Below are 14,867 nucleotides of genomic sequence, written 5' to 3'. Positions count from 1 at the left end.
TTTTTTAATGTTCCTTGTATGACTACTAGGAAATCATACAAATCATATATGACCTAGTATGATTACAAAGAAATGTCCATTTTTTTGCTTTGCTAAGGTTTGCCAACGCTATTTATGGTGTTTGTTCTTCTCAACGAAAGTCTCTTTTAACATTACGATTGCGTTGCGCCATTAAAAAAAATTTGTATGATCCTTGTATGATTACTAGGAAATCATACAAATCATATATGACCTAGTATGATTACAAAGAAATATCCATTTTTTTGCTTTGCTAAGGTTTGCCAACGCTATTTATGGTGTTTGTTCTTCTCAATGAAAGTCTCTTTTAACATTACGATTGCGTTGCGCCATTAAAAAAAATTTGTATGATCCTTGTATGATTACTCGGAAATCATACAAATCATATATGACCTAGTATGATTACGAGGAAAAATATTTTTTTGTTCTTATAGAATGGCTGCAATTATCCTGTTTTTCTGGTGTCAGTTGTTTAGGCCGTATTAAATTAAGCTTATTAGTGTAAAGTTTGATATTTTGTATGATCCTTGTATGACTACTAGGAAATCATACAAATCATATATGACCTAGTATGATTACTAGGAATCATATATGACCTAGTATGACTACTAGGAAATTTGTATGATGAGCAACCCGGGTCTATAAATCGAAGCATCAGTACTAACGTTACTGAAGCCGCCGACTTGGCAGGTCAAAATTTTGCCATCATCATAAAATAATTTTTTCTCATTAAACTCTAATTAGCCAGGTCACCCATGTTGAGGTCCCAGACAAAAAATCCATATGTCCAGACCGTCCAAGACAAAACATGTCCATGTCCAGACCGCCCCAGATGGAACATACCTATATCCAGACTTTCGTGCGTGCGTTCAAAAGTTTTTGTGCGTTCTCCGTGCGTTCAAATGTGCGTATGTCCAGACTTTCGTGCGTCTATGTCAAGACCTATTGCCAGTTTTATTCATAAAAGTTGTACACAACGGTTTTATAACGTATTCCTTTCAAGTATAGATAACTTAGGTCATTTTAAATTAAGAAAAAGCTTTCACTTGAGAGAGCCCAGGTTGAGGTACCAGACGGGAAGTCGATATGTTCAGACGGAAATGAAGGCACAAGGGGGTGTCGTGCGTTCAAAATTGCGGGGTCATGAAACACAAATGAACGCACGAATGTCTGGACATAGTCAAGAGACGAAAAATAAGAGTGTTTAGTCAAACATGGGCTCATCAGCATTTGGCAGTTTTGTTTCCATTAAAAAAATTTTCGTGCACCCCGGAGTCACTGTGTTCACATTTTCGTGATTTCAAAGTTGCCTATGTCCAGACTATCGTGCTTTCATTCGTGTTTCCAGAGCGTGTGATTTTGAAGGCACGACACCCCCCTTGTTCGTTCATTTCGGTTTGGGACCTCAGCCTGGGCAGTAAACAATTTTAAGAGTACAAATTAAGAAAAAACTTAAAGTGAAGCAAATTGCAAGTTCTGAGTTCTCGTTTGATCAGGAATCGGATCAGCTCTATTGCATAACTCAACTTTACCGTTAGCAGCTGGGTTCTTTCCTCAAAAGGCGGCTATAGTGACTGCTGTTATTCACACTTTTACTGGTCTGGGAGCTCTGCTTGGTCCTCTTTTTGGAAGTGTAGTTTACTCCATTGGAGGCTATCAGTGGCCATTTATCGTTACAGGAATTAAACTGTTTCCTTTTTCCAGCACAAAAAATAAATATTAAATGTTTCCCTTTATATTAAATCAACATATATACTATCGAGGAGAACGCTACCGGACGCTCATGCGATACGTTTTTAAGTGTGCAACTATTGGTTAAAACATTGACTATTGTATGTATCTGGGGTCGTAACATTCAACGACCGCCAACAGAAGGCCTTAATTTGCAATAACAAGAACTTGAAACAAAATTACTAGTCGACCTGGTCGATAAATTCAATAAATCGCTATATCGAAAACCTAACTGTTTAGAACCTATATTTTTGAAAAACTACTTACAAAAAGCATTGACTTGAGGGAAAGCAATCTTTTTAGAGTTTACTGTAAAAAAGGCATCATTGTCGGTCAGATTACTCCCCAATATTAGAAATTTAATGTGTAGATATTTGATTCCATTTATCATTGATACTTTTTTTCGATCGCATATTCTTCCACTTTGAAGTTTGGTCCAGATTAAAAAAAATGATTTAAAGTCTCCTGTAGTGCCTTATTCTCTAAAAATTTCAAGTCAGTTTTAGTTATTCGTAACCATGCAATTTTGCTGAAAACAAACAGTTCTTGTGACACACGCACACACACACACACACACACACACACACACACACACACATACACACACACACACACACACACACACACACACACACACACGCTGCTAACATACTAAAGTTTCTTCTGAATATAATCTTTGTCACTTGTTTAAGTTTACTATCAAGGTTTTTAATTCTTCATAGACCAAAAACAACGTTTTGAACAAATTAAAGAAAAAATTGAAATCGCTAAACGAAAAATTTGAATACTCTTATCATTTGACAGATCTTTAAGAAAATCCTTATTCTATGCAAAATTATTTGTGACAAAATCACCGTTTGTTTTCTAGATCCATGAAAATATGATTTAGCAGAAAAAACGCTTCTTTCAAAGTGATCAATCAGAACAACTGGAAACATAGTTTAACCCAACCAGAAAGATTACTGAAACAACACTACTTTTTATTGCAATGAATCCAGACTGACTTCCACTCGATAGCTAGAAATCAAAAACGTTTTTCAATAATCTGATAATTATAGACTTTTCAATTATTCAATTGACAATCAGATGATTGAAACAATTGGGCAAACAATTGTTGGCTCTGGCAAAAGAAATGTTTGCAAAAAATTTTTTTTGTAAATAATCGACGGTCAATTTTAAGAATAAAGTACAGTTTCTGATCATTTGTACTTGATTCCAATCAAAAATCGTCTTGTATTTCTTAGAAACCTTTCAAATATATCTGTGAGTTTGAGCTTGAAAACAAACGAAAAGTTGTGAAGAAGGTTGTACGAAAATTGTACTCTGTTCATGTCACATTTTACAATGGACAGTCTGAATTTTGGGCAGAATTTATTCATGAAAAATAATTTGTTCAGCTTAACTCCCACCAAAAAGGTTTGTTTTATATGCGATTCGAAGTTCCGCGTGGGTACTTGTAACCTTTAGTTTGCGTAGTTTGGTATTTGTAAGCCATTAAGCTAAATGGGTTTTGTGGTAATTGCCTACAATTTAGCTTATATATACTAATATGTGTATACTAATATGGTAATTACCAGTTATAAGCTACAAAGTTATGACGTTATTCTGCTCAGACGTCGATTTGGGGTAGGAGTAATTTTCAGACTATGTTAGCCTGGGTGAGATCTTTGACCTCAATGTAATCATAATGAAGAAAAACTGCACATAAAGAAATTTGAAATTTTTTGGAGATGTAATGTTTCAGAACTGAATTAAGTGTTTACTCTTGAAATGTACTGGTTCAGCCGGAAAACTCTGAGACTCAAGTCCGGGTATATAGCAAGTTACCATGTAAACAATAGCACGTGCCCCTGGGGGACTTAATTCTTTATGTCCAATAAGATGGTAGGACCAAAACAATGGATCCAATAATACAAAACGATAAATCTGGGTTGTATTTCCGGAGAGCAGTTGGAAAAGGAAACACTTTCAGGCATCTTTGGAGGTATCATATTAATCCTATCTCTTTTTTCTTTACCAAAAGCTACCAATGTGTTTAAAAAGCCCGCTAGGGTAAAGTCAGGTCAGTTTCTCAGATTTCTAATTAGACCTCGGGTCTTCTTATTTCTTCTTCCTTCAGTCATTTTAATCTCAACAACTGGTTTCAAGAACAGCGCCTTTTCGCGATATTACACCACAAATCTCAATATTACAGATGAGATGTCGGGTTATATGTTTTTACCCTTTGCGGCTGGGTTCTTCATAGCCGCCCCTATTTATGGAATTTTAGTGGAGAGAGGGTTTGGAGCCAAAATTGAAATAGGCGCCCAGATAGCTGTTTGTTTGATGATGTTTGGCTTCTTTATCCCAAGTTTCGCTATCGAATTGGAGAACGTTTATTACATATTGGTTATCCTGTTTATTTATGGAACCACTCAGTCTTCGTCTTATAATCCACATTACTTGATTATGGAAAAGATCTCCTTGGCCGAGGGGTACACAAGCATACCAGGGAATTGTTTCCTTTCGCGTCAATGTTCGGGTCTTTCCCATTACAGCCTTCCTCCAGCTTGTCTCCTTATCGTGTACAGATAAGCTATGCCCCCCCCCCATAATATGGGGGCTATAATTTCATGGGGGGCTATAATGGGAAAAACCACAATATCCTGTGAGCTGATTTTTATTGATTTGAAATAGCATTTATGAATAAACAATTCCGTTCCCAACATTCAGTTAAAATCAGTGCTGAATCAGAACTTTCCCCAGAGAAAATTTTAAACTCTGATTGAGATCTAATCTGAAGATGAAACGTTGAATCGGTGCCTGAATCAGAAAAAAATCGTTTTTCTTGAAGACGAATTCAGTGGAAAACGAAATTTCAATTCATTTTTAGTCAGTACCAATAGTTTTCTAAAAACTGATCCGACTTATGTTTAAATATCTCTCGGCCTCACGGACGGTCTATGAGACTTTCTGCTGCCCAATTTTGGCAGAATGGTAACAAAAAAATCGTAACAAAAAATAAGGGCTTCAAAAAAGGTATCAAAACGAATTCGACCCGGGTCGAGGTTTGGTGGTGAATTTTCGTAAGAAATGCGGTGAAAAAAAATAATTTTCACCGCGTATTTCTTACATCTTTTTGCGGTGAATGCGGTGAATCGCGGTGAATTATTTTTATTCACCGCGTTCTCGGTGGCGGTGAATTATTCTTTTTCACCGCTTAATGCGATGAATTATTTTTTTTCACCGCATCTACTATTTCAGGTGCTGGATATGCTTTATTGGCTTCAGTTCTTAACTTTACTAAGAAATTTTTAACAGTGTCTGTTTTTGGATTAAACTTTTGATTCTCTAACTTTATAATTCTGATCTCTCTCAAGTCATCCTGCGTGAATCTATTTCTTAGGGCTGTTATACTGTCTTCGAAGACTAGTCTGGTAGCCTCTGGTAGGGTTAAGAAGTATCGTAAAGCGTCTCCTTTTAAATGTAATTGCAGAAAGTTCGCTTGTTGCGCGTTTGCGATTGCTGCAACTCCGATTGCACCTGTTATTAGTTGTTCAAACTCGTTAAAATTGTCCGTTTCTGATCCGGAAAAAGGCGTGATGTTGATCTGCGCGTGTGCCATTGTGCTTTTTACCCGATTAGATTATATACTTTTCGTTCAATCAGTCTTACTTTCGTTCTAAAGTATTAAATAGCACGCTTAACTTAACTTAATGGAGAGATTAAGGGGATTTAAGTGAAGAAAACAGTTAAATGAATAGCACAAAAATATCAGAAAAGAAACTACTGAAACCATTCGTTCAGAAAGTAATAAAGACGGGCTGCTTATGAACCTATTCCTAAAGCTCCGGTCGAATCGTCAGACTTATATCGTTGAAGCCGTATGGGCCGCCGAAGTCTCACCTCTAAAGAGTGCCCCTTAGTTCAGGAAAATTCGTGGGGACCACGACCGCACAGGCCTTGTGGAAGCTGCACTCAAATAGGCAACAGCATAATTGACCGAAGTCACTGTTTGATTCATTAACCTCCGGAGCTGGGCGGGGAAATAGAATATAATTATTTTTTATTTTTGTTTAAACTTTTGTTTTGCCCTCTTTTTTAGTTAATAATTAAGTTATGGTTTCAGTAATTTATTATTCTGATGTTATCTGATAATCAGTGATGATGTTATCAAGGTTAATATCTCTATCAGATTGAAGTTTGTGACGGATAAGGCCAAATTTGCGAGATTTCTGATATAAACTTTTTGCTGTCCAATAAATTGCTACACGTTTATCATCTTTATCTAGCACATAAATAACGATGGACTTATAAGCTGAAGAGGAAAAAGCGGTTACTATCTGAGCTTGCGTTTTACTGTTGTTTTGGGTATAATTAATGTGATTTCCTTCAATATCTTCAACAAAATTGGGGGAAGAGCGACAATTATTAATAGCGGGGAGAATTTGTTCTTTATAAATTGACATAAATAAAGCACCAAAATTAATTTTACAAATTCATTTACTCACAATATCCTCGTTTGCAAATACCCTGTGTTGTTTTTGTCCGTTGTGGCGGCTGTGGTTGACTTTGTTCCAGTTATTGTGCACTCAAACACTTTTGCATTGCCGTTGCATTTAGTCCACAGAGACACAAACACGGTTTCCACCCATTCTTTCCTTTGTTACTGCTTTTTGTGTTATCATCTTGCTCGGAAAGGAAGTGCTGGATGTGGTTCTGGATGATTGGAGGCTCTTAAGGTAATGAAGAAGAAGAGAAGAAAGAAAACAACAGAATAAAGAAAGGAAATATCGAAAATATCAAGGAATTAATCGAATTATTGGTCCGTTAAACTGAAAAACAGTTAATAACTCCTGTCACCATGTTACGCACTGATTTTAGTAGTGTTCCTCGTGGTGTTATTGAGGTTTATATTAGAAGTAATTGACTTGAATAATTGGCATTTTACAAGGACTTATTTTGGTGTTTCACAGTGCGATTTTTAGCAGATATATTTTGAATAAAATTAGCTAGTAATAGCCTTTTATTGAGCGGTTCAGATGCGTGATATATCCACTAGTTTGCCTTGCATTTTAGTGTTAAGTTAGTCGCTATTTCTTCTGTAACTAAGTTTACCAAACTTGGAGGTTTTCAAGAGAATTTCCAGTTCAATCTTTAATTAATTTTAGCAAGAATTACTTAGTAATTTAACAAGAAGTTTCTCAGGTTTATCAAGTTTTATAAGATGATAGGCAACTGATTTTTAGGCTGGTTCTCCGGTGTTCTGGTGATAGTTGGGTCCGCAGGGTTGTGCCTTTAGTTGTATTGGTCCTTCGCAAATATTTACTGATTTTCAAGTAGGGCGATTTCCGGCTTTTGTACGTCTCTTGGTGTTTGTTCAGTACATATACAAGTTCCGTATTAGCACCTACTTTATCAGAATAATTACTTCACCAAGTACATAATCTCTCATGAAGTTATTTACTGATTATGTGAATTTATCATCAAGAAACTCAAAAAAGTAAATATTGAGGCTTTTAGGCACTTGAAGTGTTTGCTAGTAAAACTGTCAATCTGCGGTTGTTTCTCATAAACATAAACAAATTAGGGGTTACAGGCCTAGATGGAATACTGGCTATATATGGCCTTGAAACTAATTGAATATGAACTAATTTATAGCACTTATTTATGGATATTTAAGGAATATCATCACGAAACTATAAGGAACGAAATAGGGGCGTGACACTACCCGACTTTATGAAAATTTTCCTTGAAAATTTTAGTGAAAGAACTGGGGTTTTACAATTTTTCTATAAAACATATAATCTGCACAAGTATGAGGATATAAACATATTTTTGTTGGAGCCACCCAATTTATGTTTTCTTAGAAAATAGTTTGGAACGAAAGCATTTAAGTTAAAGACAATGAAAGAAGATAAGAGAAATAAAGTTTAAAATAAGACAAGGTTAAAATAAAGAGGGTTAAGACAAGATTAAGAGCTTTGAAGGAACGTTAAAGATGTGAAAATGCGCTAATTTCAGAGTAAAGAGTGAAGACATAAGTTTAAAGTTAAGATTAAGAGGAGACATTGAATTAGCACTGGAAATAATCATGGTTATTTCTTTGAATAATGGCTCTAAACTGTTAGAAGCAGGATAAGAAGGATACTGGTTGAATGAATGGTTTAAAGCACTAGTTGTTTTCATGGAAAGAGCACTGATTTATAGAACTTATTGAATGAAGGGATATTTTAACTGTTAAAAGAATAATACTTGTCAAACTATATAAGACTTTCAAGAGCTTAAAGCATACTCTCCTCTCGGGGTTTAGCTTGATGATCCAGTTCGTCATCTGTGTTAAATCGGTCCATGGTATTGAGTGATATGGTAGAAGTTGTAGGCATGGAATTTCGTCGTTGTCGCTTGAGGGTTCCAAGTTCTTCTGGGGAAATGACTGTTGGTGGTTGCTTGAGTTGTTTGGCTAGAGTTGTGACTACATCTGATTTTAGATGTTTGGGCACGGAAACTACTGGGTTTAGCGGTACATTGGTTCCGTTAAGCTTCATGAAATTTGGTACCATTCGTCGTACAAAGGCTACTTTATGGTATAAGAACATGAAGAGAATATGTAACGCTAGATTTCCGATAAAAACAATAATGGTTAATGAAAGGGAAAGTTTGATCGGTACGTAAGATTCAAGTTTATCAATTAGTGCTGGCTTGAATGTCTTCATTTCAGTGGTAATTGGCTTTGCTATGGCATCTAGTGACTCTGTTGATAATTTTCTGTTCGAGTAAATAAATTCCGTTTTAACTTTCTTCAATAAATCGAGATTTGCTTCGGTGGGAGAGTCATACTTCGGAAGTTCATGTATGTTAGGCACTGAATCAATTAGATGGGCAAGTGGATCTGGTAATTTAACATTAATTCAGGTTGCTGGAAGGTACTGACAACTTTGTAAATCAGCTCGAATCTTAATGTTGTCACTGAACATTGTATGTCCACATTTTAATGTGATTAAACAGATGTTACAACCTTTGTGAGGAACATTGATGTGTCGGCCATTTTCGTCCGTACCAATCTCACTAAGGGTATAATCACTTGAAGCTGATGTGAGGAGCCAAATTCCATATCCAAGGTTCTGTGCTCTTTCTGGGTTGGGTAACACAACCTTCTCTGTATCACATACTTTCAATGCTGAGATTGTGTGGTGAAACTTGAGGGTTGCTAGACACGAGGAGAAACCTAGGTGGGTTTCCATTGTCTCATGACAGATTCGGTATCGAGGCGATCCAAGACAGTTGTCATACTGAGCTTTCGTCAGTACTGTGGTTTCCATCTGTCCTTCGGAGATTGCTAAGTACTCTCCCTCTATTACATATCGTAAGGCATCTACGGAGTCCTTTTGAGGCATAGGGATTACTATTGCACGATAAACTTCGAACACTGTCTGGCTAGAGGCTAGGGGAATGGCTAGTGTCAGTAAAAGTCCGTCTTCAACTGTCGAAATCTCTTGTACTAATTTCGCATCGTAGTACGAAAGTATGTCAGTCATGGGTATTGCCAAAGTTAGACGATCTGGGGCGTTCTTTTGGCTATCATGGACTGAATCAAGGATCTTTATCAAAGATTTACGAGGCACTAAAGAGATTGGAAGACGTTTGTCAAGCAAAGTAGGAATTGCGTTTATAACATTAATTCGGAAAGAATATAAGGCTGCTCTGTAACTTTTAATATCTGCATAAAGAGTGAGAAGTAATGAGGCTGCTGTATCAAAGTTAAAATTCAATTGTTGCTGTGATAATTGGATTTCCATGCAGGTTGCTAGTGCGTTCAGATTGTGATCTATAATTGCAAACTGTTCCTCTACTAGTTTCCAGTTTCTGTTCTGGTTTTCTTGCATTTCGTTTTGAACTTTGTAAACCTTTGCAAGTTCGTCAGCAACTAGGAAGAATTTCTCATCGGTTTGTGCGCCGATTTCCATTACATAGTCATTGAGGCTGTTGAAACTGCTGGCTAATCTGTCGATGTTCTCAGCATTTTGGGACGTTCGCTGACAAGATCCGAAAATTCCTGTAATTCCACCGCATCCTCCGCTACTCATTGCAATTCCTGGACCAAAAAGTCCAATTCCAGCGACTGCGGCTGCGATTGCAAGCGGGGCGGCTCGTTTTTGTCGATTGTGAGAGTCTTCTTCGACTCTGGTAAGGAGTTTTTCAGTCTCGTTGCGTAATTTAAGGACTTCAATTTCGGCTTCTATTGTTTCATTGAGTATTTTTGCGTAAAGCCAATCAACATTGAAGGAAGCTGTTTGGTTCCGGTAAGTAGTGCTGTGGGTAAGGTTGCAAAATTCCGATTGCGTGATCCATTTTTTCGAGAGTTCACTAAGTAGAGTCTCTACTTGTTGTCTGATAGTGAAATTATAGCGAGGGAACGGTACTAAAAATTCCACATTTATGAACTTTTCGGTAATCAGAATCTTTCCTTCTTTATGGAAGATGATGCCTTTATCCAGAGCTGCTTCTGTATTGATCGGAGTTTCAAAAGTGGGGCCGAAAAGTAAGAGATTCAACACAATTGTGAGTAACATTTTCATATTTCAATAATATCGACTATGTTTCAGGACAATCTTCTACTGATGTGGCTCTTCTGAGTGTTTCAACTGGCTCTATTTGGTCTTCCGGTGTTTATTTGCTCATTTAGTTACTTTACTCGGGCTTCTAGATCTAGTTTTCTCAATATGGCACTTGTTTATGTGATGTTTATTTATTTCAGGTGTACTTTACTTTTAGGTGATGTGTGCTGATGTGTGTTTTTATTGATATTACTACTGAATATGGTGTTTAAACATGTTGACGTGTGGTTATTTGGTTGAATGATGGGTGTGTGATGATGGGGGTAGTGGTTGGGGGGTCGAATTATGCAGTCTTTACATGTTTTTCCCGAGTTTTTCAGATTATTTTGCCCGCAATATTGCACCATGTGCTTTAATATCACTGTTTCTTCTTTAATTATTGGGTGTTGTGTGAATGGGACCAGGTTTGTTGGAAGGAACGCTGTTCACTGGTCAAGATTGAAACATCCAAAGTGCAATATGACAGCATTAGATGATATAGTTATTGATAATGGGAGTGGTGGTGGGACTGAGTGGTGGATTATTATTATATTAGTATTCTTTTTATTATTATCATTAGTATCTGGATTGTTGGGAGTGTGGGCAAATCGAAGGAGGAGGAGGAGGGAAGTGGGAAGATCAGGGGAGGCTGTCGAGGAAGGTTCAGTGTGACTTATTATTTATTTTTATTTTATTTAACTATATTAATAGTTGTAATATTGTGTAATATTAATATTAATATGACTGTGTAAGGACTATTGGGACTGACTATTGGTAATATTGTAGTTTTACATGTAATATTGACTGGTGCTACTAATATACTTCGTGCATGGTGCTAGTAATATGGTAGTAATTAATATATTAAGACTTGTTTTGTGGGGGGGGTTGAGGATATAAGTAGGGGACAAAAGGAAGAACTAGAGAGGCGTAGTAAATAAGTGAATGCTAGTGAAGGGTGTAATTGTATGTTCAGAGCGTTGTTGTGTGTTTTGCGGCATGTGTTATTTAACTAGTAGCGGTCATTATAGCATGGTATTTAAACGTCCTTGGCATTTATTGCATAATTTGTTCTGTTTGTGTGTTTTCATTCCTGTGATTGTTCATTTTTGACTTAACACGTTAACTTTCTGCTAGCTTAATAACTAGTTTGACTCAATTTTGAAACTTTCAGATAGTTATTGTGAATCATGGATGTTGCCCAGTATGAGGATTTTCTGACTTTCTTGCGAAGCAAGTCGTTGACTCAGTCTGAATGGATGTATCCATCATTTGTTCGGTCATCTGAGGAGCGACGAGCTTATCGGGACAAAGCAGAACATATGGTACTGGGGACAAAGAACGTGGGAACATCAGAATTGGCCGTACATCGGGAGGTGTTGATGTACAAAGTGGAAGTGAAGGTGGGCAACGAGATGCAAATTCAGGAGAAGGAAATTCCAACTCAGCAGATGGTGTCTCAGGAGTTGGCTTCGCTTCATGTCGGGTTTAGTGCTTCTGCAAAGCACATTACTCGTGTGAGGTCACAAGTCGATCGCCTGAAAGCTGCTGGGTTCTTCTTTCCACGGTCGATGGGGGGATTGCAGGCCGCTGTTGAGAGGTAATTGCATATATTTATAATATTTATTGATATTTTTATTTGTTTTTCTTTAGTTTGTTACATGTATTATTAATTGTGGAGTGGTGTATGCTTATTGTTTAGAGCTAGTCGTGAGTGTGTGCCATGTTTCGTGAAGAAGATGCACGGTAAAGAGGTGCATTGCACTTTTTTCCGTGCAAATCTGCGTGCAAACTTGTGTGCCGAATTAGGGTACGAGTTTTACAATGACATTTATGCTGAGCATGTGGACATAGTGTCATTTAAAACTCCAAAGTTGCTTGGTGCGGCTGGTGTGAGGGCCGAAGTTGGTGGTCTGTGTGCTCTCAGTGCTCTGTACTACACTTTAACTGGTCGGAAGTCAGGTATTTGTTGTGTTTTGTCGCAATTTTCACTAAGTTTTGTTACTTTAATTCACGTTTGTTTGGTTTGTTACAGACAAGAAGGTTCCCAAGCATAATGTTCGCGCTCTACGCTTGACTATTGTGGCCAAGATGCGTTCGCCTGGGTTCTCTGAGCTTGTAAAGGACCAGTTAGGGTACTTTGTGTCGGAGTATGAGATTGCTGAGAGTGAAGATAATGGGTCGTTGGCCGAGTTCTGGGTAAAGTTTTGTCGTAATTACTGTTAATTTTGATATGTGCATGTGTAGGTAGGTACTCTTTGAGGTTTTGTTGTTTAGTTTGTCGGTATGGCTTCTTTCCTGGGATGCAACGTCAATATTTATTGGCAGTATACTGAGGAAATGGGGGGCGGCTGGGTGTGTTACAGGCATTCTATCAATGCTAAAACCACCGCTCCTGCTGTACTGATCCAGTGCATCGGGAAGTTCATCGACAATGAGTATCGGTACCATTGTGAGCCAATTGTGGACTTTCCAAAGTGAGTATTTAACTGTTTTTGTGAATATTTATCGTGTTTTTCATATAATTTTGAGGCTTTTTGTTTATTATAATGACATTTAAACAGATTGGACGATGCTGAGCCGTACGTGACTCGTTCTACTAGGACAAGGGGTCAGTACGGTCAGTGTGCTAGTGGTGGTGGTACCGAAGCTGAGGATAGCGCCGATGAGAATTGACTAGTGTCGGAGCAATTATATTCATCATGTAGTTTAGTTTCATCTGTAGGTGAGTTTTTACTTATTATTTGTCAATTGTAGCTTTGTTAATTGGTTTTGACTGTTGGGACTAGCAGCTGTGAAGTGTGTGAACGTGTGGTAACATTTTAATTGCAGTGTGTGACTTTATAATGACATATTTGTGAAAGTGAAATTTTGGTGACATAACGACTTTTTCGATTTTTGGGCATTAACTTTAATTTACTTGTCAATTATTGTTCATAGACTGGTTCTAATGGTTCTAGATACTTAATCTGGTTGTTAGCAGCACTTGTGTGTAATTTGAACTGGTTTGGAAGAGTATTTGGTACTAATTTTCACATGTAATTTTTTCGTAATTTTGGTGATTTTTCCGCATCAGGGCTGGTGTGGTAAATATGTGAATTTTTCAATTTTTATTGAACTTTGGGCAACTTTTTTGGCTTGGCCCACTCAGTAGACATTGGTGGGGAATAACTATGCAATAAATTCAGGTTTTTGGACACTTTTTGGTCAACTTTTTTACTGATGTCTGAAAAAACGAAAAATGCGAAAAATTGAGGGCTCCAGCGTCACTCAAATTTTAAATTGCTCCGATTGGGCTCAAATTTGGTAGATCGTTTCAGGGGCTCAAAAAACCCTGCAGCGCAAAAATTTGGCGCAATTTAAGCATTTTTCGCAAAGTTATGATTGTTTTCGTGATCTGAACCTGGCTATTTTTGAATCATGAAATTTCGGTCTGAATAAGTCGTCAATGTTCATACATTATCGGTATTGAATGGTTAAAATGGTACTGTCTGTGCTTGTTACTAATGTATGTTACTGAATTATAGGGTTTGAAGCTGTTTATCGGGTCAGAACATTGATTTTTGCGTCCAAAATGCTAATTTTTAAGCGTGATTTTTCCACTAATTGAGCTTCTTCGAGACATGTGTCAGTCTGGTGATTCTCTAGTGGCCTAAATCAGGTGCTAACTGTTGTTACTGATATCTGTGGCTATCAGGGGTAGCATTTTGGTAGGTTTGGAGTTGATTAACTTAGGTTTTATACCAGTTTTTCTGTGAAATGTACTGAATTTTTACTTGTGAAGCGTCATGTTTGGTGCATAAGTTGACATAGATTTAAGATAATTGATTTTTGACAGTAATTGTGGGTCATACTAGTGCGTACTATGTTGGTGGCAACTATTGGTGCAGTTTGGTGCATAATTTGACTATAATATGTTGACTTTTTCACTTTAGAATTTCGGACCAAATTTTGTGAAATATGTGCAATTTTCGATTTTTTCACTTTTTTCAACATTTATGAATTTCTATGCAATTGTATGGGTTTATTGGGCTTGGGTGACTACTAGGGAGACTGAATATTGGATATGGGCTCATAATTCGGCTATTTGATACTATTTTTATGTTCTAAATTTGGCTCTGTTTTGACGAATTTGAGAAGAGTTTGGTAAGCTTCAGTATTTTGCTATTATTTCAACATTTTACTTAACAATTTTCAATATTTTTGATATGGGCGTGTAGAGCTTGAGCATGCGAATGTTTTAAGCTAATAATATCAGGTTTTCGATCAGTATTTTGGATTTTATGAACATGTTCGTGAATTTTCAAAAAGTCTCCAAAATTGAGGGGCCCAGCGTCACTCAATTTTTAAAATGCTTCGATTGAGCTCAAAATTGGTGAATCGCTTTATCGGCTCAAAAAACCCTGCAGCGCAAAAATTTGGGCGGTGTCAACTATTTTTGTACGAGTTATAACGTTTTTGCTGCAGTGAACCTGGGTTTTTTGGAAAGGCCCAGATAGGGGATAGGTTATTGGCTATGAGGTTATAAAAAACTTGTTCAAAATG

The 14,867-nt window shown here is 37.1% G+C and overlaps 1 protein-coding gene across 1 annotated transcript in view; it reads left to right on the top strand.

The window, feature by feature from the left end:
- Window positions 1–14,867, top strand: part of LOC142346078 (MFS-type transporter SLC18B1-like) — a 116,615-nt gene that overhangs the window by 59,162 nt on the left and 42,586 nt on the right. Inside the window, exons 5-6 of the mRNA XM_075398576.1 lie at window positions 1,515–1,698; window positions 3,723–4,233. Of these exons, the coding sequence (XP_075254691.1) occupies window positions 1,515–1,698; window positions 3,723–4,233 (695 nt within the window). The remainder of the gene's footprint in view (window positions 1–1,514; window positions 1,699–3,722; window positions 4,234–14,867) is intronic.

Source organism: Convolutriloba macropyga, chromosome 9 (genome assembly GCF_964194025.1).
Source record: "Convolutriloba macropyga chromosome 9, txConMacr16.3, whole genome shotgun sequence".
NCBI classification, from domain to species: Eukaryota; Metazoa; Xenacoelomorpha; order Acoela; family Convolutidae; genus Convolutriloba; species Convolutriloba macropyga.
This window is presented reverse-complemented; position numbering and strand designations above follow the sequence as displayed.